A 21,916-nucleotide genomic window follows, 5' to 3' on the forward strand; every position below is an offset into this window, starting at 1 on the left:
CTCCTCCAATCTTCTTCTCGGGCTGGGGATGACCCTTTTTGACCAAATTTAGTAGCACTCTGCTCAAACAACTTATAACAAGAAATTTGCACGAACAATCAAATACATTAGCCTACCATGAGATTCTTTCAAATGCTCAAAAACCGATTTGAATAGTCATCTAACCATAACAAAAACATATTATTTTTGAAGAACGTAGTCACACATCTCCTAGAAGTATCAATGGTTCATTCCCACGGTATTTCAATTCCTCTAAACCAGTATTAGAATTTTAGAACCATATGAATCAAATCATATAATCAAGTATCCACAAAACATCATAATACTAAGCTACATATATACTCTGATTTGTCAGAGTTACTATTGTCACCTACAGAACTTCAAGTTTCAGATTTGTATTCGAGACAAGTAGATGCAAACTTTAGAACCCAAAATGTCTTACTTTGACATCGAGATTATATAAACCGGTTAAGCGACCTTGATTTTAAAAACCGAACCGGTTCTCTCAATCATGCAAACATTAGAAGGCGATTACATTTATTTCCGAATTTTATTAACACAGATGAAAAAAGTCAAGAGTCAAACTAACTAGGAACGTCTAGAATTTTCAACTTGGTCCATTTCGCCTACTCTATTGGAAAAAGGAAGCAAATACTGTATTTTATATGTCCACATAAATTCTTTTTCAACCAAACTTTAATAATTACTATATGGACCAATTCATTAATTAATTCCTGTATCTGATTTAGGTGAAAAACTCTTTACTAACATTTAAAATCGAAACCAAAAAAACTGTGTAACAAAAATTTCCACCCAATGACTTCCGTTAAAATCGACGAGAAGAACAAGCACTTTCTCAACTAGCCGTTTAAGACTATCTTTATTGGGAGGTCCTTAGCTTAGTTCTTAGCTCATGAATGATTAAAATTAAAAGTTAAAATATTGATTTTGCTAAGGAATGGTTCTTAGTTAAAAGCAAAAAATTGGCTTAAGAACCAAAACTAAAGCCTCCCCAATAATGTTGCTGACGTTATCTTACCAAACACCAAAGCTCTGGTTCGTACAAACCCGAACCTCTTTCACTGCTTATACACGTATGTATGTATTAATTTCTTTTAGGTATTTTATAAAAACGCGCTCCTAAAAATATTAATACAATTGAAATTTTGTTTTATCTGATTATTCAGACCGAACACCGGAGAAACAAAAATAAACACAAAACTTCAAGAGTTTCGTTTTAGCTTAAAGGTTCCAGATTTCGAAAGAGCTCTCTTTTCTTTTCTTCGTGTTCCAGAATTATTTCTAGGTAATCTTTGATTTCTTTCGATTATAATGATTCAATTTTGATTTTCATTTGTAGAAAATATTAGGGTTTGATTCTGGAGATCGAATCGTATCTCTTTGTTTGTTTATTGAATTTGGGGCTTTTTCTATTAGGGTTTGTTTGGTTCCTGTGAAATTATCAAATGTTCCTGCATTTAAGGAATTGTTTTGATTTTTGGATTTTTTTTTTATGTTACAGATATATCATATATCATTTGGTGCTAAGTTTAAAGATGGCTGATCATTTGAGTTTATGTACCGATCGTCTCATAACATCTGAGAGCTTGAACTCAGAGAAAGATTCTGAGTCTTCTGGAGAAAGTTCTTACCGGCCTCAAGGCACAGACTTGGCTTCTTCATCTGTGGATGAAGCTGAGGAACCTAGAGAGTATTACGCGGTTGCGGAAGAGGAAGAACCACTTCTCCAATCTGTGGAGTGTCGTATTTGCCAGGAGGAAGATACCACTAAGAACCTTGAAGCTCCTTGTGCTTGTAATGGTAGTTTGAAGGTAAATACGTTGAATCTCATTGTTGTTTGTTTTGATGGTATTGATTGGTTTGATAATTTCTTATTGAGCTTTGATTTACCCAGTATGCACACCGCAAGTGTGTTCAGCGTTGGTGTAATGAGAAAGGCGACATAACTTGTGAAATATGTCACCAGGTAAATCATCAATCTCTCAAGCTCTACTGCCAAATGTTGTATCTTTAATTCAATTTACCTGTATAAGTTCATAGCCTTTAAGATGCCACAAAATGCAAATTAGATTTAACTTTTGGATGATGAAATGAATCAACAATAATCCATTTTTTTTTTTTCAGTTTTGTAATATTGTTGTAGTTACATAACTTTCCTGAATTTAAGGTCTTGATTGTTTCTTTTGACTTCTTGGGATTTTCCTATGTTAGTTCAGAATGGTTCATCTTGGTATCACTGCTAAAGTGCTTCTTTATCTAACTGCTATTGACACTAAGAGAATACCAGTTACAACTTCTAAAAAGTTCTTTTTTTAACAGCCTTATCAACCTGGATATACAGCACCTCCGCCTCCTCCTCCTGATGAAACTATAATTCACATCGGGTAAATATTCCGAATCTATATTTCTGGCCGCTTTACTCAATTGAACAGAAAATTGATATTGGAGTTCATCATCCATTTTCTTAAATCTAATATACATTCAGTTATATTTTACTTTGGCATGGTATGATTCTGGTAGGGTCTAGAGGATTCAAGATGTACCCTCCTCTGTACTAGATTTGTCGTGATAGATATCGTTAACTAACATTATCTATGCATTTGAGACTCAGAAATTTGGTTTATTTATTGTTTTCATATAGATTTCCTTGCTACCATCATTGCTTTCTTAATCTTTGCATTTGTTATTTATTCTGTAGCCCCATTATTCTTGACATGTTTCTGTTATTGAAAATGTGTTGTGCAGTGACGATTGGGAGAACGGAGTTCCCTTGGACTTGAGCGATCCACGGATTCTGGCAATGGCTGCTGCAGAACGTCATTTCTTGGAAGCTGACTATGACGAGTATTCTGAGTCTAACTCAAGCGGAGCTGCCTTTTGTCGCTCTGCTGCTCTCATCGTAAGCTTGCATTTCTCATCCATATGCAAAGTTTCTTTATATCTTGTTGCGAATATGATTTCTTACCATGTGATACGGATTTTTTCTTTCGTTTTAATAATCTTCAACTGTAAGTACTAATACTTGCATTGTACTTGTGTAATGGCAGCTAATGGCACTTTTGCTGTTACGAGATGCGCTAAATCTCACAACAAACTCAGATGACGAGGACGATCCAACTGCCTTCTTCTCGGTATGAACATCTTTACTTGCTTTCCCGATTTCTTCGTACCGTGTCTGAATACACTTTCTGTGTGTTTCTTGATAATGTCCGATTTGACTCTTTTTTTTTTTTCTCTTTCTGCTCTCTCTGATTTCAACAGCTTTTCCTTCTTCGAGCTGCTGGTTTTCTCCTCCCATGTTACATCATGGCCTGGGCCATCGGTATACTACAACGTCGAAGACAAAGACAGGTGTGTGCACGAAAAAACTCTCTGTATCGAACTCTGTTAAATTGTAAATGCTCAATCTAACAGATGAAACAATGGACTGCTTTTGTTTCTATAAAATCAGGAAGCAGCGGCTCTAGCTGCCGCAGAAGTTGCTTTCATGATACACGGTGGTGGGCCTCAACGCAGAGGACTGCACTTTGCTGTAGCATCGCAGCCACCGATATCCAATGTCCCAACACCAGACCCAACACCAGTCTGATCCTTCTCGGCAATGATTCTCCGGTAAGGCTATTAGACAAAACCTTGAACTTGGTTGTAAGAACTTCACCTACTTATGCTTCTTCACATGTTATTATCTTCCTCGTATGTATGTGTTCTCTGAATGTGTTAAATGTTTACTTCGGCTCTCAAATGTTTACAAAGAGCTCCCACGGCACTATGTACAGTCTTATTATCACCATGAATTTTTTTTTTTTTAACTTATCTTATTATCACCATGATTATATTATTATATTTTTATCATATTTATTTACTTTTTATAAATTTATTTGGTCAGCCAAAAATAAATATAAATGTCCAATGCAATTCGAAGTAAATTTTGTAGACTAAATAAAATTTGATCATATAATTTGTTATTGCTAGATGATCTAAGAATAACAATTTAAGTACTTGGCTTATGTTTTTTTGATAAATCTTATTGGCTGATCCGGTCAGCCTCGGTAGAAATGCACCGAAGTGCTTCAGGGTGGACTTCTACTTGGCTTATGTTATAAACCAAAATTTTTGTTTTGGACATTATTATTATTGAACTCAAAAACACACACCAGAATTCAGATTGAGTGTAGCAAATGTACTATGTAAATAGTTCATAAACATATCTAAAGGAAAAGACTAGTTGTTCTTCACAATGACGGTGTTTATGAACTCCATAACTGTTGAAACCAATTGACTTTGATATTTGGTATAACAATGATCAGCTCCTTCCACAATCTTCAGCTCGTGGTTTGGTATGATCTTTGCAAACTCCTTTGCATCTTCCACGGGTACTGTCTCGTCAGCCGATCCATGAACAGTCAAGACCCTGCCATTAGATTAATCCGGGATTGTTTATAATGTATCTCAAACAACCGATATGAGATAGTGAACTTAATGAATCTCACCTGCATTCTTTGTCAATCTTGAGGCAAGCTTCATGCATATCTGTGTTTAACCGGTCCATCAAGCTTTCCTCGGTAACACGGTAACCAGAATCTCCTGTAACAAACCAGCAGTACATTGATAGACACATGAGAGTTCTGATTGAGACAGTGCATGAAAACCAAAGAGCGATAACAATACCATCTTTAACATCGATGTATCCTTGTTTCTTAATTCTTTCCACAAAATTTTCACCAAGACGTTCTCCTATGCCTTTCTTCAGATCATAACGTCCCGAGAGATTGATTACATTGGGGATATCGTGATACTTAGATGCATAGAGGAGGACCACATCACCTCCTATGCAATGTCAAAATATAAGTTGAGTTTCTTGCAATGTAAGATTCACCCCTTTTGAGAATCCGTTGCTCCGAGGCAGAAAGATCGAACGGTTCTACTTACCTTTACTGTGGCCAAGAATTATAGTAACCACACGGTTCAAGTTAGAGAAGTATTGGATAACAGAATGTAGATCGTCAGCTTCATAATTGTAGTTACCATAACAGAAACTGCCTTCACTCTCTCTGAAACAATGAAAGCACCAAAATCAAAACAAATACCAAATTATTCACATCAACGATAATGCAAGGAAGAAAAACATACCCATTCCCAGAGAAATCGAAACGGAAAGCGCTAATCCCTTCTTTCTCTATAGCAACAGCCACATTTTTCATAATTACAAAGTTCTGCATACATTTATAGCTTCTTTGGTAAGATATAAGATTGAGAAATGAACGTTCAAGTAAGTGAGAAGAAAGTAGAACCGAATCTAACCTTGTTTGATCGAAAGCCATGACACAAGACCACAATTTCTGTAGAACCAGTTTCATGAAGCATCCCCACAAGCTTCTCATTGTGGCTGTTCGGAATCACAATCTTCTGTTGTGTACTTCCCTGCGATGAATCCATTCTCAACTTGTTTGCTTTGTTGTTGGAAATTTGGTTATACTTAAATGGTAAGGCAAGCGTTGAGAAAGATAATGTGGGCTTTACTTAACATTGATACCAAAAATAAAAAAAAATAAAAGATAATGTGGGACAAGGAGAAATTTTTGTAAAAGATCTATCATTGATCATATTTTGGAATTTATCTATTTAATTTCTAACTTAATTTCAGTATAAATACAATTTAACCATGTTCAATGAATATATATATATGATCTACATACAAATCTTATTTTCTCTAAAATTTTTTTTCTCGGATGATTATAAAAATAAGAAGAAATTCTAACATCAAAAATATTAAAAACAACAACATGGATATGTTTGGTTGTTTCTCAAAGTTATTTTCTAAATATGTAAAGAAATGTACACCCACAAGTTGGATCAAATGAGCCTACCATGTAAATTGGATCAAAAGTGTTTTGATGAGGGTCACAACTTTTAAAACTTGATTAAAAAATAGTGTAAAAGTGCTTTAAAAACTTATAAAATTATTATTTATTTGTACAAATTTTAGTAAAACTATATGAATAATTGGTCAATTTCTACATAATCCCCTGTTACATTTTTATGGCAAGTACTTTTATCTGCTAGTTTCCACAAAATATTTAAAAACTGTCATTTTTGTACCTTTTTCTATCAACCAAATCGAAATCTAAAGACAGAAAAAGGGATTGATGTTTATAGAAAAGTCATAAAGACTCGCAAATGTCTTTGTTTCTGATTTTATATTTAGCCCATAGAATGTCTTTGTTGACTACTTGACTTAGATTTTGGAAAAGTGTGCCTTATTCCTATTTTTCTTTTTGCATCAAGTTGCATTATCACTATTCGCCACAAATTAAAGGTATTTTGCAATTGCTTCGTCTCTTATATGTTCACTTTCCTGCAAATACATGAGAAGCACTAAAAAACACAAAAAAAAAATGAGAAGCATGAGACTAACTCTTTTACTTGCTTTCAATGCACTCATGCTACTTAAAACACATGGTTTTACCGATGAAACTGATAGGCAAGCGTTGCTTAAATTCAAGTCTCAAGTTTCTAAAGACAAAAGAGTTGTCTTGTCCTCATGGAATCTTTCATTCCCACTCTGCAGTTGGAAGGGGGTTACATGTGGCCGTAAAAACAAAAGAGTTACTCATCTTGAACTGGGAAGATTGCAATTAGGAGGAGTGATATCACCATCTATTGGTAATCTATCGTTTCTTGTATCACTTGATCTCTATGAAAACTTTTTTAGTGGTACTATTCCTCAAGAGGTAGGAAAGTTGTTTAGACTTGAATACTTGGATATGGGCATAAATTTTCTAAGGGGACCGATTCCAATAGGTCTATACAATTGCTCTAGATTGTTGAACCTTCGTTTAGATTCAAATCATCTTGGAGGAGATGTTCCTTCAGAGCTAGGGTCATTGACGAAGCTTGTTCAGTTAAATCTTTATGGAAACAATATGAGAGGAAAGATACCTGCATCACTAGGAAATTTGACATCACTACAACAACTTGCATTATCACATAACAATCTTGAAGGAGAAATCCCGAGTGATGTTGCTAAATTGTCTCAAATATGGAGTCTTCAATTAGTAGCTAACGATTTCTCAGGTGTTTTTCCTCCCGCTATCTACAACTTGTCCTCACTTAAGCTTTTAGGTATAGGTTATAATCATTTCTCGGGTAGCTTGAGACCTGATTTTGGTATTCTGCTACCAAATATTCTATCGTTTAATATGGGAGGGAATTATTTCACAGGATCCATTCCAACAACACTTTCCAATATCTCTACTCTTGAAAGATTGGGAATGAATGAGAACAATCTCACAGGAAGTATTCCTATTTTTGGAAATGTTCCAAATTTGCAATTGTTACTTCTTCATACCAATTCTTTAGGAAGTTATTCTTCTAGAGATTTTGAATTTCTCAGTTCTTTGACAAACTGCACCCAACTAGAGACCTTAGGGATTGGTCAAAATAGGCTTGGGGGTGACTTGCCTATTTCTATTGCTAATCTATCCGCAAAACTCATAACTCTAGACCTTGGAGGAACCCTCATTTCTGGAAGAATTCCTCATGACATTGGGAATCTCATAAACCTACAGAAGCTTATATTGGATGAAAATATGTTGAGTGGACCACTCCCAACCTCTCTTGGAAAGCTTTTAAATTTGAGGTATTTAAGTCTATTTTCAAATAGATTATCAGGAGAGATACCAACTTTTATAGGCAACTTCACTATGTTAGAAACACTCGATTTGTCCAACAATAGTTTTGAAGGTATTGTTCCTGCAACTCTCGGGAACTGTAGTCACCTACTAGAATTGTGGATTAGGGATAATAAGTTGAATGGGACTATACCTCTGGAAATCATGAAAATTCAGAGTCTTCTTCGCCTAGACATGTCAAGAAATTCTTTATTCGGCTCTCTGCCGCAAGATATTGGACAGCTACAAAATCTTGGTACACTATCAGTGGGGAATAATAAATTATCAGGGAAACTTCCACAAACTTTGGGAAAGTGTCTCACAATGGAAAATCTTTATCTGCAAGGAAATTCGTTTTATGGAGATATTCCAGATTTGAAAGGGTTGGTGGGTGTTAAAGAAGTTGATTTTTCGAACAATAATCTCTCTGGAAGTATACCTGAATATCTTGCAAACTTTTCCAAGTTGGAGTATCTCAATCTATCTGTGAACAATTTTGAGGGAAATGTGCCAATGAAAGGAATATTTCTGAATACTACTACAGTTTCTGTATTTGGAAACAATGATCTATGTGGAGGCATTAGGGGATTTCAACTAAAGCCATGCCTCGTGCAAGCACCACCAGTGGAGAAGAAGCATTCCTCTCGTTTAAAGAAAGTTGTGATTGGAGTTAGTGTAAGCATAACTTTGCTTTTGTTGCTGTTCATAGCTTCAGTTTCTTTGATTTGGTTGAGAAAGAGAAAGAAAAACAAGCAGACCAATAATCCAACTCCTAGTTTGGAAGTCTTCCATGAGAAGATAAGTTATGGAGATCTCCGTAATGCGACAAATGGCTTCTCTTCGAGCAATATGGTCGGGTCTGGCAGTTTTGGGACTGTATTTCAGGCATTTCTTCCGACTGAGAAAAAGGTTGTTGCAGTGAAAGTTTTAAACCTACAGAGACGTGGAGCGATGAAGAGCTTTATGGCAGAATGTGAATCCTTGAAGGATATAAGGCATCGTAATCTTGTGAAACTATTGACAGCTTGTGCTAGTATTGATTTCCAAGGTAACGAATTCAGAGCTCTCATATACGAGTTCATGCCGAATGGAAGCTTGGATATGTGGCTGCACCCAGAGGAAGTGGAAGAGATTCATAGGCCCTCAAGAACCTTGACACTTCTTGAAAGGATCAACATTGCCGTAGACGTGGCTTCTGTTTTGGACTATCTGCATGTTCATTGTCATGAGCCTATAGCTCATTGCGATCTTAAGCCAAGCAATGTCCTTTTAGACGATGATCTAACAGCCCATGTTAGCGACTTTGGTTTGGCTCGTCTTCTCCTTAAACTAGACCAGGAGTCCTTCTTCAACCAACTAAGCTCAGCTGGCGTTAGAGGAACCATCGGCTATGCTGCACCAGGTAAAAAAATCACACATCTCTAATATTCTATGAAGAAAATTAGAATATTAGTTTTTGAATTACAATCTTATTTTTGCGAGAAATCAATATACTCTATTTGCATTACAATCTCCTTGTTGTTGTTTCTGTGAATTATGGTGCAGAATATGGAATGGGAGGACAGCCATCAATACAAGGTGATGTGTATAGCTTTGGGGTTCTCCTTTTGGAAATGTTCACTGGAAAAAGACCAACTAATGAGCTATTTGGCGGAAACTTTACCCTACACAGCTACACCAAGTCGGCTTTGCCGGAAAGAGTATTGGACATTGTAGATGAATCGATTCTTCGAAGTGGTCTAAGAGCCGATTTCCGTATTGCTGAGTGCCTGACACTGGTGTTGGAGGTGGGACTTAGGTGCTGTGAAGAATCCCCTACGAACCGGATGGTAACGAGTGAAATTGCAAAAGAGTTGATCTCAATCAGAGAGAGGTTCTTTAAAACCAGAAGAACATCCAGACATTGAAGTGTTAATGGTTTATCTCTTTAGTGTCGTCTTCCATAATGTGTGGGTTACAATCAATTTATTTGGTCTTTCTCTCAGCTCTTCTTATCCAATGTTTGAAAAAAATTCTTTCAGTTGTGAAATTTGTGATTATGTATTTTGGTTTTCTTGTATGATGAAGACAAGTTTTTCAAAATTTGGGTCTTGCTTAAACTTCCTGGGTCTTTTAGTTTGACTTGAATTTAAGAGACCTATAAGGATTTCTTGCTGAGGTTTCAAGTCCTGTTTCTTTGATGCTTGAGCTAATAAGTTCTGTTTTTCTGCGATGATAGAGTGTGGTTACATTTTTTTGGATGTGTTTCTGAGGTTGTTGATCTAGGGAAATTAGAAAGTTCCATGTTGAAATGGTAAAAGTGTTTGGTGAATGCATTGATCAATCAATTTTGCTGTTATATATTGTTAATAAAGAAACTTTGTAGGATCTGTTATTTTGCTGTTATTGACACACTTTTGATGAAGAGTTTTGTTATTTGTGTGTTTTCATCAAGTTATGATCTTTATGAACAATGTCATTTTTTTCTCATGATTAACAGATCTTTAGATTATACATTTATATTCAGTTAGTGATCAAATGAGATTTTGGCTTTTTTTTTTCTTTCTTGTCACCGGGTTCCTCCAATGTTGGATTCATATGACTAGAACAAGTAAATAAATTTGATGAAATGCTCTGTTATTGCTAGGTGACCTGATGAAATCCTCTGTTATTGTTATTGCTTATTCGATTATTCCGATTGGAATTTCCATTCTTAGAAAATTATAAAACTGAATTTTTTACTATGTAAATTTCAAATCATTGAAACGACTAAACTCACTAAACCCCTTGTGAAGTCTTACTATTTAATTGGAATAAAAAAAAAAAAAAAAAAGCAAACAGCTTAAAAGAAAGAGTCTTTGGCTTCAACAGATTTGAAGTTTGCCTTCAACATTCATACAGATTGCAATTAAGATTCACTCATTATTTAACGCTATATGCAAGAACAGAAGAAAGTTACAAAACAACCAAGAAGCCGAACTAGTGATGGCCAAAACCTTTAATCACTCGCTATACAAAATGAACCAAAATTATGCAACTTTATAACATATTGGATTCAGAAATGAACATTCAAATTAGTGATATAGGAAATGCATAAATCAAAATAAACCTTCATTTCTCAACGTGAACTAGCAGCTGTTTTTCTCTAGTCGTTGAACATTACTTGCCGTTTTTTAAACAATAAAACACCACACAGTTCGTCATTGCAAACTCAGCCCTCAACGTACGTCTAATTCAGTCACCTTGTTTAAACCTTATTATGGTTTCTAAGAAATAATTGCCTCGAAATTCCACAAAAAAAAACTGATTGAGACAGATAAGACAGAACCCATGTAGTCTCCGCAAAACTCAAACTGTAAGTAAACGTACGTTGACGCCAAAATACTTTGATTACTTTTTCATTTTTTTCTCTCTTTGAATTTGTTGCAACAAAACTGTTTTGGCAATGATAAGACACGAAACCTGTCGTCAATTTGTGGATTTCTTCATAAACCCCATTGATACGTCTTAAAGCTAAGACTAGTGAAATGTTTATGACGTTCAACACCGTTGATTACATGACTTTAGTTGGCATTAGTCTAGACGGTAAGAATCAATGTCAGTTTGGAAAAAAATCTCGCATTACTATGTTGTTGTGAGCCCTATTTATATATTATCACCGTAATGTAAAATGCAGTTTGCGATTGCTTCCTCTATTATTTTCAGTTTCCTGCAAAATTTTAGAAGCACAAAAAACCTTTTAACCAAAAGAAAACACAAAAGTTTGAGAAGCATGAAAGTGTTTAATTTACTTGCTTTGAGTACTCTTATGTTACTTGAAGCATATCGTTTTACTGATGAAACTGATAGGCAAGCGTTGTTGGAGTTCAAGTCTCAAGTTTCTGAAGGCAGAAGAGATGTGTTGTCCTCATGGAATAATTCATTCCCTCTTTGCCGCTGGAAAGGGGTTAGATGTGGCCGCAAACACAAGAGAGTCACACTTATGGACCTCAACGGATTGCAGTTAGGCGGAGTGATATCACCATCTATTGGTAATCTTTCCTTTCTCATATCACTTAATCTCTCTGATAACTCTTTTGGTGGCACCATCCCTCGAGAGGTTGGAAACTTGTTCAGACTTGAACATTTGGATATGAGCTTTAATTTCCTCAAAGAAGGGATTCCAATCAGTCTATATAACTGCTCTAGATTGGCGGAGTTTTATTTATTTTCAAATCATCTTGGAGGAGGTGTTCCTTCCGAAATAGGGTCATTGACGAAGCTCGTTGAATTAGATCTTGGCCAAAACGACTTGAAAGGGAAGCTCCCAGCATCTCTAGGAAACTTGACATCACTCATGGAAGTTAGCTTTACCACTAACAATATAGAAGGGGAAATTCCGAATGATATAGGTAGATTGACTCAAATAGTGGCGCTTCAATTATCAGCGAACAAATTCTCAGGTGTTTTTCCTCCTTCCATCTACAATTTGTCCACACTTTTGTTTTTAAATATCTTTGGTTGTGGCTTTTCGGGTAGTTTAAGGCCTGATTTTGGTAATTTGCTACCAAACCTTGAACATATATATATGGGAGGGAATTATTTCACAGGAGCCATTCCAATAACACTTCCCATTATCTCGAATCTTCAAGTGTTGGGAATGGAGGACAACAATCTAAGAGGTAGTATTCCTCCAAGTTTTGGACAAGTACCAAACTTGCAATCTCTAAATTTTCGTGCTAACCAATTGGGTAGTCGCTCTTTTGGAGATCTTGATTTTCTTGGTGCTTTAACTAATTGCTCTCAACTACAAGTGGTAGACGTAGGTGAAAATTGGCTTGGGGGTGACTTGCCTAATTCCATTGCCAATCTGTCTAGGAACCTCATGTATTTAAGCCTTCAAACCAATTTCATCTCTGGAAGCATCCCTCATGACATTGGGAATCTCATAAGCCTACAATCACTTAGGCTAAACCAAAATTTAGGAAACATCACTCGGTTAGTATACCTCTATTTTTCCAACAATAGTTTTGATGGAACCATTCCTCCGAGTCTTGGAAAATGTAGTCAGCTACTAGACTTACGAGTTGGGTATAATAAGTTGAATGGGACTATACCTCAAGAAATTATGGTAATTCGATCGCTTACTACCCTCAGCATGTCAAATAATTATTTATCTGGCTCTCTAGCAAAAGATGTTGGACGATTACAGAATCTCGTTCGACTATCTGTTGCGGCTAATAAATTATCAGGGGAGCTCCCACAGACTTTGGGAAACTGTTTCTCGATGGAATTTATGTATCTACAAGGAAATTCTTTTGATGGAGCCATTCCAGATATAAGAAAGTTGGTGGGTGTTAAAGAAGTTGATTTATCGAATAATAATCTGTCCGGAAGTATACCTGTATATATTGCAAACTTCTCCTCGTTGCAATATCTTAATCTATCCATTAACAATTTTGAGGGAATGGTGCCAACAGAAGGAAAATTTCAGAACTCTACTATAGTTTTGCTATTTGGAAACAAAAATCTATGTGGAGGTATCAAGGAACTGAAACTAAAGCCATGCATTGCGGTAGCACCACTAATGGAGACAAAGCACCTATCTCTTTTAAAGAAAGTTGTGATCGGGGTCAGCGTAGGCATAGCTTTCCTTTTGCTATTGTTCATAGTTTCTCTACGTTGGTTCATAAAAAGAAAGAAGAACCAGAAGACCAATAATTCAGCTGCGTCTACATTGGAGAGTTTCCATGAAAAGATAAGTTATGGAGTTCTACGAAATGCGACAGATGGCTTCTCTTCAAGCAATATGGTTGGGTCAGGCAGTTTTGGTACTGTGTTTAAGGCATTGCTGTTGGGGAAACGACACACGATTACGCAGCGGACTAAAGTTTCACCCGAACTAATGTGAACCTTGTGAGGAAAATACAATGGACTTGGCAGCAATAACTTCAAAAACTTAAAGTAAATGAGACCACCAATTTTTACGTGGAAAACCTTCTCGATGTGAGAAGGAAAAACCACGGGACCGTAGTCCACTCAAAATCCACTATATCAAATGTATGAGTGTTACAACCACATCCTCCCTGTTCCACAAGAACAGATACAGAGACTAAGGCTCCAAAGAGCAATCTCCAAACACAAGAAAAACTCAGCAAGAGAGCAATACAAGAGCTTAGAAATAAGCAGTTCCAAACGACCCTAGGTTCGCTAAGATTCCGGTCACCAAATCAAATCTCCACCGTACAAATCCTAGATAAACAGGTCAGGAACACCTCTGCAAAATTTCAGCTCAAACCGAGAAGAACTCACCGTTGGATCTTCCAAACACTCACGACATATGCTGCAGGAAACTCTGGAAAATCCAGACACAACCAGCCACGCTAAAACTCGGATTTCTCACAAACCAACCGTTGAAACCAAATCTCCACCGTTGAATCTGAAGACCACTGAGTCACGAAGCTACTCTCCAAAAATCAGCCAAATCGAAGCTCATTTGAGTGTCCAAACGTTCAGAGAAGCAAAATCGTTTTTTCTTCTCCTCTTCCTCCAAAACTCTCTTTTTTTTTTTTTTTTTTCTTTCGTGTTATGTTTTTCTTGCCGACACTTTCTTTTTCTTCTTTTTATATATATAATATATATATATATATTTTTCTCCTCCACTAGGAGGAATAAACAACAAACTCCCCCTCCGACTAGGTGGAGGAAACAGCCATTCCGGCTATCTCTCGGCATACTTCAAGCTTCCCTCTCGGCAATGACTTAGTCATCATATCAGCTCCATTATCATCCGTATGAACTTTTGCAAGTTCCACTTCCTTAGAAGCAATCACATCACGTATCCAATGATACCTTCTGTTAATGTGTTTCGAACGCGAATGAAATGTAGAGTTCTTTCCAAGATGAATTGCGCCTTCGTTATCACAAAGCAATACATAATTATCTTGCTTGAAACCGAGATCCTCAAGATAATTTTTCATCCACAACAACTCCTTACAAGCTTCTGTTGCGGCTATAAACTCAGCTTCAGTGGTAGAAAGTGCAACACACTTCTGTAACCTTGATTGCCATGCCACAGCTCCCCCAGCAAATGTTACCAAGTAACCCGAAGTAGACTTACTGGAATCAGGATCCCCAGACAAATCAGAATCAGTATAACTGACAAGTAGTGGCTTATCACCTCCAAAAGTAAGCTTCAGATCAGAAGTCCCTCGAAGATATCTCAAAATCCACTTCACAGCATTCCAGTGTTCTCTTCCAGGATTGGAGAGAAAACGACTAACTGTACCAACAGCGTGAGCTATATCAGGTCTTGTACAGACCATAGCATACATCAAGCTACCAACTGCAGAAGCATATGGAACCCGTGCCATATCTTCTTTCTCCAACTTTGTTTTCGGACTCTGTTGACTGTTCAATCTAAAGTGTGTAGCAAGAGGAGTGCTAACAACTTTAGACTTGTCCATGTGAAACCTTTGAAGTACCTTTTCAATGTACCTCTCCTGAGATAAGTAAATCAACTTCTCATCTCTAACTCGAACAATTCTCATACCAAGAATCTGTTTCGCTGGACCCAAATCTTTCATGGCAAAGGACTTTCCAAGCTGGTTCTTCAACTCTTGAATTCTGCTCAAGTTCTTGCCCACAATCAACATGTCATCAACATACAATAGCAAGACGATAAAATCATCTTCACCAAACATTTGCACAAACACACAATGATCAGAAGTAGTCTTCTTATAACCATGCTCCCCCATAACTGACTCAAACTTCTTATACCACTGCCTTGGTGCCTGTTTCAAACCATAAAGACTTTTCTTCAAGCGACAAACTAAATCCTCTTTGCCCTTTTTCACAAAGCCTTCCGGTTGTACCATGTAAATCTCTTCCTCCAAATCTCCATGAAGAAAAGCAGTCTTTACATCCATTTGCTCAACCTCTAGATCAAGGCTCGCTGCCAATCCAAGTACAACCCGAATGGATGACATCTTCACAACAGGAGAAAAGATTTCATCATAATCAATCCCCTTCTTTTGGCCGTACCCTTTCACAACCAATCTAGCCTTGTATCGAGGTGACAAACTGGTCTCATCATGCTTAATCTTGTACACCCACTTATTAAGCAATGCCTTCTTGCCCTTAGGCAATTTCACCAACTCAAAAGTATGGTTCTCTGCAAAAGAATCCATCTCGTCACCCATGGCATCATGCCATTCATCTTTGTGTTCATCCTCTAAAGCTTCATCAAAGCTCTCAGGTTCTCCCCCATCAGTAAGTAGCACATACTCACTAGGATCATACCTTGTCGACGGTTTTAGACCTCTCTCAGATCTTCTAACAATAGGAGGGTTCTCGGTAGTTGGTGTCTCACCATGATCGTCATCATGATCACCAATACCATCATCATGTGCGGGAGCATCTGCACCAGGTGTATCAACTTGAACCTCATCCTCGACCTGACCGTGAACCGATGTAGAAGGAGCAACCACTGAATCAATCAAACTCTCATAACTCTGAGTTGGATTTCCGGACTTGTCAATGTCCTTAATCGTTTGATCTTCCATGAACACAACATCTCTGCTCCTAATGAGCTTCTTCTCAACGGGATCATAAAATCTGTATCCAAACTCATCCTGACCATAACCAATGAACACACATTGTCGCGACTTCATCTCAAGCTTCGACCTTTCATCCTTGGGAATATGAACAAATGCCTTACACCCAAAGACCCTCAAATGACCATAAGAAACGTTCTTACCGGTCCACACCCTCTCTGGAATTTCACCCTCCAATGGAGCACTCGGTGATAGATTCAGCACATGAACAACCGTGCTTAAAGCCTCACCCCAGAAAGTCATCGCCAAGCCTGATTGTGAAATCAAACATCTCATTCTCTCGACAATAGTTCTGTTCATCCTCTCAGCCAACCCATTTAACTGTGGAGTCTTAGGCGGCGTGAACTGATGTCTAATACCATGTTCCTTGCAATAAACATCAAATGGTCCAGAATACTCACCACCATTATCACTGCGGATACACTTCAACTTCTTTCCCGTCTGTCTCTCAACCAATGCCACAAACTGCTTGAAGTATCCTAGAACCTGATCTTTCGTCCTCATAGTAAAAACCCACAACTTCCTTGAATGATCATCAATGAAAGTGACAAAATATGATGCACCACCAAGAGATTTTGTTTTCATTGGACCACACACATCTGAATGAACCAGATCAAGTACCTCAGGTTTTCTAGAAGGTGCAGAAGACTTGAAAGAGACCCTGTGTTGTTTTCCCCGCAAACAATGCGCACATTTCTCCAAGTGCAAACCGGAGATACCTGGAATAGCTTCCTTCTTAGACAACACAGACATTCCCTTCTCACTCATGTGACCGAGTCTCTTATGCCACAATTCCATGGCATGATCATTCTCCAAAGCATTAACACTGTCTTTGGAGACCTTAGCCTGCATCAAATAGAAAGATGAAAGCTTCTCCCCTCGAGCCACAACCAAAGAACCACGTGAAAGCTTCCATTTACCACCGCCGTGTAAACTGTAGAAACCTTCATCATCAAGTCTTCCCGTAGATATCAAATTCATCCGAAGATCTGGGACATGCTTAACATCTTTAAGCATAAGTCTAGTCCCAATACTAGTCTCCAAGCAAATATCACCAATGCCAACAACCTGAGCCAAACCATCATTCCCCATCTTCACAGAACCATAACTACCCGGAGTATAGGTAGAGAACAAATCCCGCTGTGATGTAGCATGAGTAGTAGCTCCACTATCAACCACCCAACTGGTGTCTTGACATACATTAATGGCATCATCTTCAAGAAGAATGAGAAATTGATCGTCAGTGATTGTCACACGATCTACTTCTTCTTGCTTCCCTTGCTGCTTGTCTTTCTTCAACTTCCAGCAGTCTTTCTTTATGTGCCCTTTCTTATGACAATAATGGCACTCTAAATTCGCAAATTTGTTAGATTTGTTCCTGCTCCTGTTCTTGTCTTTCTTGGGATCTCTAGATGAACTCCTCCCCCTTGACTCAGTGACTAACACATCTGATCTTGAGGAACTAGCATTTGACTGCCTTCTATTTCGCTCATTCAAACACTGTGCTTCACCATATCCATCGAAATAACACCATTCGAAGTAGAGTTACAAAGAGACATCCTAAACACCTCCCATGAATCTGGTAGTGTACCAAGAAGCCACAGACCGTGAATCTCATCCTCAAACTTGATTCCCATATCAGACAGTTTATTGAGCAGCCCCTGAAATACATTTAAGTGATCAGTCATTGGAGTTCCCTCCTGATACCTCAACTCAATCAACTTCTTGATCATGTACATCTTATCATTCCCGGTCTTCCGAGCGTACAATTGCTCTAGCTTCAACCACAAAGAACGAGCATCAATCTCATTTTCAATATGATTCAACACATTATCATCTACCCATTGCCTTATCAAACCACACACTTGGCGATGTTGCAACTTCCACTGATCATCAGTCTTCTCTACAGGTTTCTTCTCCTCAAAGACTGGAACATGAAATTCTTTCACAAAAAGCAAATCTTCCATCTTGCCTTTCCATAGATGATAATTAGAACCATTCAAGCTTATCATTCTACCCATATTTTCCATCCTGCCCATATTTTCCATTGCTCACAGAAGCAAATTAATAACCCAAAGTTATCAAACCCAAAGCTCAAAACCAAGAAGCTCTGATACCACTCTGTTGGGGAAACGACACACGATTACGCAGCGGACTAAAGTTTCACCCGAACTAATGTGAACCTTGTGAGGAAAATACAATGGACTTGGCAGCAATAACTTCAAAAACTTAAAGTAAATGAGACCACCAATTTTTACGTGGAAAACCTTCTCGATGTGAGAAGGAAAAACCACGGGACCGTAGTCCACTCAAAATCCACTATATCAAATGTATGAGTGTTACAACCACGTCCTCCCTGTTCCACAAGAACAGATACAGAGACTAAGGCTCCAAAGAGCAATCTCCAAACACAAGAAAAACTCAGCAAGAGAGCAATACAAGAGCTTAGAAATAAGCAGTTCCAAACGACCCTAGGTTCGCTAAGATTCCGGTCACCAAATCAAATCTCCACCGTACAAATCCTAGATAAACAGGTCAGGAACACCTCTGCAAAATTTCAGCTCAAACCGAGAAGAACTCACCGTTGGATCTTCCAAACACTCACGACATATGCTGCAGGAAACTCTGGAAAATCCAGACACGACCAGCCACGCTAAAACTCGGATTTCTCACAAACCAACCGTTGAAACCAAATCTCCACCGTTGAATCTGAAGACCACTGAGTCACGAAGCTACTCTCCAAAAATCAGCCAAATCGAAGCTCATTTGAGTGTCCAAACGTTCAGAGAAGCAAAATCGTTTTTTCTTCTCCTCTTCCTCCAAAACTCTCTTTTTTTTTTTTTTTTTTTCTTTCGTGTTATGTTTTTCTTGCCGACACTTTCTTTTTCTTCTTTTTATATATATAATATATATATATATATTTTTCTCCTCCACTAGGAGGAATAAACAACAATTGCTTCGGACGGAGAACAAGCTTGTTGCAGTGAAAGTTCTAAACATGCAAAGACGTGGAGCGATGAAGAGCTTTATGGCAGAATGTGAATCCTTGAAGGACATAAGACATCGTAATCTTGTGGAACTATTGACAGCTTGCGCTAGTATTGATTTCCAAGGTAACGAATTCAGAGCTCTTATATATGAGTTCATGCCGAATGGAAGCTTGGATATGTGGTTGCACCCAGAGGAAGTGGAAGAGATTCGTAGGCCCTCAAGAACCTTGACACTTCTTGAAAGGCTAAACATTGCCATAGACGTGGCTTCTGTTTTAGACTATCTTCATGTTCACTGTCATGAACCTATAGCTCATTGCGATCTTAAGCCAAGTAACACACTTCTAGACGATGATCTAACAGCTCATGTTAGCGACTTTGGTTTGGCTCGTCTTCTCCTCAAATTTGACCAGGAGTCCTTCTTCAATCAACTAAGCTCGGCCGGTGTGAGAGGAACCATCGGCTATGCCGCACCAGGTAAAACTATCACACATATGTAGTGTTCTATGAAGAAGATTAGTATATTCTCCTATCGTTACAATCTTCTTGTTGTTGTTGTTTTTGTGAATTATGGTGCAGAATATGGAATGGGAGGGCAGCCGTCAATACATGGTGATGTGTATAGCTTTGGGGTTCTCCTTTTGGAAATGTTCACTGGAAAAAGACCAACCAATGAGTTATTTGGTGACAACTTTACCCTCCACAGCTACACCAAATCGGCATTGCCGGAAAGAGTATTGGACATTACAGACAAGTCGATTCTTCACAATGGTCTCAGAGTCGGTTTCCGTATTGCTGAGTGCTTGACATTGGTTTTGGAGGTAGGACTTAGGTGCTGTGAAGAATCTCCTACAAACCGGTTGGCAACGAGTGAAGTCGCAAAGGAGTTGATCTCAATCAGAGAGAGGTTCTTTAAAACCAGAAGGACAGCTAGACGTTGAAGTGTTATGGTTTTGCCTACAAAACTTTGCAGTCCACTTAAAAGGCTTGATATGAGGCCTATATAATTTGTATTTTTTTCTCAAATAAACATACTTATGCTTGCAGAATATTGTTTATGAATGCTTGTGTTATTTGCAGACAATTTATGTACGTCTTCAATGTTCCAACTTTATTTGGATTTTCTCAGTTTTCTCAGTTGTTCATCAAAATGACTGTCTTTATGAACTCCATAACTGTTGAAACTAATTGACTTTGGTGCTCGGTATAACAATGATTAGCTCCTTCCACAATCTCCAGCTTGTGGTTCGGTATGACCTTTGCAAACTCCTTCGCATCTTCCACACGTATTACCTCGTCAGCCGATCCATGAACCGTCAAGACCCTGTCATTACAATTAAACACGGTTTGTTTATACCCCAAACGTCGTCCAATATGAGTTAGAGAACTCAGCGAGTCTCACCTGCATTCTTTGTCAATCTTGAGGCAAGCTTCATGCATATCAGTGCTTAACCTGTCCATTAAGCTCTTCTCAGTAACACGATACCCCGATTTTCCTGCAAAAGACCAGCACATTGATAGAAACACTAGAAATCTGATCAAAGACAATGTAGAAAAACCAAAGAGTGATAACAATACCATCTCCAACATCAATGAATCCTTGTTGCTTAATTCTTTCCAAAAAATCTTCCCCAAGACGCTCTCTTATGCCTTTTTTAAGATCATAACGTCCCGAGAGATTGATTACATTGCGGACATCATGATACTTGGAGGCATAGAGGAGAACAACATCACCTCCCTTACTATGCCCGAGAATGATAGGAACCACACGGTTCTTGTTAGTGAAGTATTGGATAACAGAATGTAGATCATCAGCTTCATGGTTATAGTTACCATAATAGAAACTGCCTTCACTCTCTCTGCAACAATGGAAGCAAAAATGAAATCAACACTTATGCAAAACAATGATAACGCAAGAAAGTGAACATACCCATTCCCAGAGAAATCAAAACGAAAAGCGCTGATTCCTTCTTTCTCTATAACAGCAGCCACATTATTCATAATTTGGTTATTCTGCATAGTTCCACAAGCCAAACACAGAGTTAATTCATATATGATTAAGTCTCAGATCTCAGTCACCACAAGAGCTAAGAAAAACAGAGAACAAAAAAAAAAAGGTTGCGACTTTACGATGGTGAGTAACTGATTACAATTCAAGATTCATATTTCGATTAAGGGTTAATCAAAAATCAACACACTAACCTTGTTAGATCGAAATCCATGGCACAAGACTACAACTTCTGTTGAACCAGTTTCATGAAGTAGACCAACCAGCTTCTGGTTGTGTCCGTTCGGAATCACAATCCTCTGTTCTTGAATTCCCTTAGACGAATCCATTCTCAAATTGTTTGCTTTGTTGCAAGAGATTTGTTGATTGTTCTTGATGGGAAGGCGAACGTTGAAGAAGGATGATTTGGGAAAAGGGGAAGTTTTGTAATAAAGAGAATCTTGAGGGGCAAAACTGAATTTTTGCAAAAGAGTTCTCATTGTTTCATAATCATATCACATGAACTGTTGAGGATGATGAGATTTTATTTTATTATTTTTTAGTGAGAAGGAAAATGACTTGAAAATTTTATTTATTTTTAAAAACCTTTATGTATTTGTAAGAACTGTCTAAATAATATTTAGACTATTATATAAACTAAATAATGAAGGATAA

At 37.7% G+C, this 21,916-nt stretch overlaps 5 protein-coding genes across 6 annotated transcripts; 3 read left to right on the forward strand and 2 right to left on the reverse strand.

The window, feature by feature from the left end:
- The first annotated feature begins 1,168 nt into the window (after positions 1–1,168).
- On the forward strand, positions 1,169–3,832 carry LOC9311914. The gene is made up of 8 exons (XM_002875800.2): positions 1,169–1,306; positions 1,523–1,832; positions 1,916–1,987; positions 2,341–2,405; positions 2,767–2,920; positions 3,069–3,152; positions 3,283–3,372; positions 3,473–3,832. The coding sequence occupies exons 2-8, from the start codon at positions 1,557–1,559 to the stop codon at positions 3,608–3,610; spliced, it is 879 nt and encodes a 292-aa protein (XP_002875846.1). The 5' UTR covers positions 1,169–1,306; positions 1,523–1,556; the 3' UTR covers positions 3,611–3,832.
- Positions 3,833–4,116: 284 nt separating this feature from the next.
- On the reverse strand, positions 4,117–5,533 carry LOC9311915. Of its 2 annotated transcripts, XM_021025056.1 has the most exons (6): positions 5,323–5,529; positions 5,152–5,234; positions 4,951–5,072; positions 4,690–4,848; positions 4,512–4,605; positions 4,117–4,432 (listed from the first exon to the last, which is right to left on the reverse strand). In XM_021025056.1, exons 1-6 carry the CDS (start codon positions 5,455–5,457, stop codon positions 4,243–4,245), a joined length of 783 nt encoding a protein of 260 aa, XP_020880715.1. In that variant the 5' UTR covers positions 5,458–5,529; the 3' UTR covers positions 4,117–4,242. The 2 variants fall into 2 exon arrangements, with proteins under 2 accessions (XP_020880715.1, XP_002877567.1); XM_002877521.2 differs by having other exon boundaries at positions 4,512–4,848; positions 5,323–5,533.
- Positions 5,534–6,343: 810 nt separating this feature from the next.
- On the forward strand, positions 6,344–9,790 carry LOC9313636 (probable LRR receptor-like serine/threonine-protein kinase At3g47570). Its single transcript, XM_002875801.2, has 2 exons — positions 6,344–9,093; positions 9,237–9,790. The coding sequence occupies exons 1-2, from the start codon at positions 6,387–6,389 to the stop codon at positions 9,596–9,598; spliced, it is 3,069 nt and encodes a 1,022-aa protein (XP_002875847.2). The 5' UTR covers positions 6,344–6,386; the 3' UTR covers positions 9,599–9,790.
- A 150-nt stretch (positions 9,791–9,940) lies between these two features.
- On the forward strand, positions 9,941–20,236 carry LOC9311917 (probable LRR receptor-like serine/threonine-protein kinase At3g47570). Its single transcript, XM_002875803.2, has 3 exons — positions 9,941–13,496; positions 19,217–19,731; positions 19,834–20,236. Exons 1-3 carry the CDS (start codon positions 11,341–11,343, stop codon positions 20,193–20,195), a joined length of 3,033 nt encoding a protein of 1,010 aa, XP_002875849.2. The 5' UTR covers positions 9,941–11,340; the 3' UTR covers positions 20,196–20,236.
- Positions 20,237–20,324: 88 nt separating this feature from the next.
- LOC9311918 lies at positions 20,325–21,756 on the reverse strand. The gene is made up of 5 exons (XM_002877522.2): positions 21,457–21,756; positions 21,185–21,267; positions 20,833–21,113; positions 20,657–20,750; positions 20,325–20,578 (listed from the first exon to the last, which is right to left on the reverse strand). Exons 1-5 carry the CDS (start codon positions 21,739–21,741, stop codon positions 20,389–20,391), a joined length of 933 nt encoding a protein of 310 aa, XP_002877568.1. The 5' UTR covers positions 21,742–21,756; the 3' UTR covers positions 20,325–20,388.
- Positions 21,757–21,916: the final 160 nt, after the last annotated feature.

The sequence above is a fragment of the Arabidopsis lyrata genome, assembly GCF_000004255.2.
Source record: "Arabidopsis lyrata subsp. lyrata unplaced genomic scaffold ARALYscaffold_5, whole genome shotgun sequence".
Lineage (NCBI taxonomy): Eukaryota > Viridiplantae > Streptophyta > Magnoliopsida > Brassicales > Brassicaceae > Arabidopsis > Arabidopsis lyrata.

Excerpts from the sequence above, each read along its gene's own strand:
- LOC9311914 (XM_002875800.2), top strand. The coding sequence starts at position 1,557 with ATGGCTGATCATTTGAGTTTATGTACCGATCGTCTCATAACATCTGAG. Across the intron at positions 1,988-2,340 it reads CTTGTGAAATATGTCACCAG|CCTTATCAACCTGGATATAC; the intron begins GTAAATCATCAA and ends TTTTTTTAACAG. Across the intron at positions 2,921-3,068 it reads GTCGCTCTGCTGCTCTCATC|CTAATGGCACTTTTGCTGTT; the intron begins GTAAGCTTGCAT and ends GTGTAATGGCAG.
- LOC9311915 (XM_002877521.2), bottom strand. The coding sequence starts at position 5,457 with ATGGATTCATCGCAGGGAAGTACACAACAGAAGATTGTGATTCCGAAC. Across the intron at positions 5,073-5,151 it reads TTCGATTTCTCTGGGAATGG|AGAGAGTGAAGGCAGTTTCT; the intron begins GTATGTTTTTCT and ends TCATTGTTTCAG. Across the intron at positions 4,433-4,511 it reads AAGATTGACAAAGAATGCAG|GGTCTTGACTGTTCATGGAT; the intron begins GTGAGATTCATT and ends ATCTAATGGCAG.
- LOC9313636 (XM_002875801.2), top strand. The coding sequence starts at position 6,387 with ATGAGAAGCACTAAAAAACACAAAAAAAAAATGAGAAGCATGAGACTA. Across the intron at positions 9,094-9,236 it reads CATCGGCTATGCTGCACCAG|AATATGGAATGGGAGGACAG; the intron begins GTAAAAAAATCA and ends ATTATGGTGCAG.
- LOC9311917 (XM_002875803.2), top strand. The coding sequence starts at position 11,341 with ATGCAGTTTGCGATTGCTTCCTCTATTATTTTCAGTTTCCTGCAAAAT. Across the intron at positions 13,497-19,216 it reads TTTGGTACTGTGTTTAAGGC|ATTGCTTCGGACGGAGAACA; the intron begins ATTGCTGTTGGG and ends GAATAAACAACA. Across the intron at positions 19,732-19,833 it reads CATCGGCTATGCCGCACCAG|AATATGGAATGGGAGGGCAG; the intron begins GTAAAACTATCA and ends ATTATGGTGCAG.
- LOC9311918 (XM_002877522.2), bottom strand. The coding sequence starts at position 21,741 with ATGAGAACTCTTTTGCAAAAATTCAGTTTTGCCCCTCAAGATTCTCTT. Across the intron at positions 21,268-21,456 it reads ATGGATTTCGATCTAACAAG|AATAACCAAATTATGAATAA; the intron begins GTTAGTGTGTTG and ends GGAACTATGCAG. Across the intron at positions 21,114-21,184 it reads TTTGATTTCTCTGGGAATGG|AGAGAGTGAAGGCAGTTTCT; the intron begins GTATGTTCACTT and ends CCATTGTTGCAG.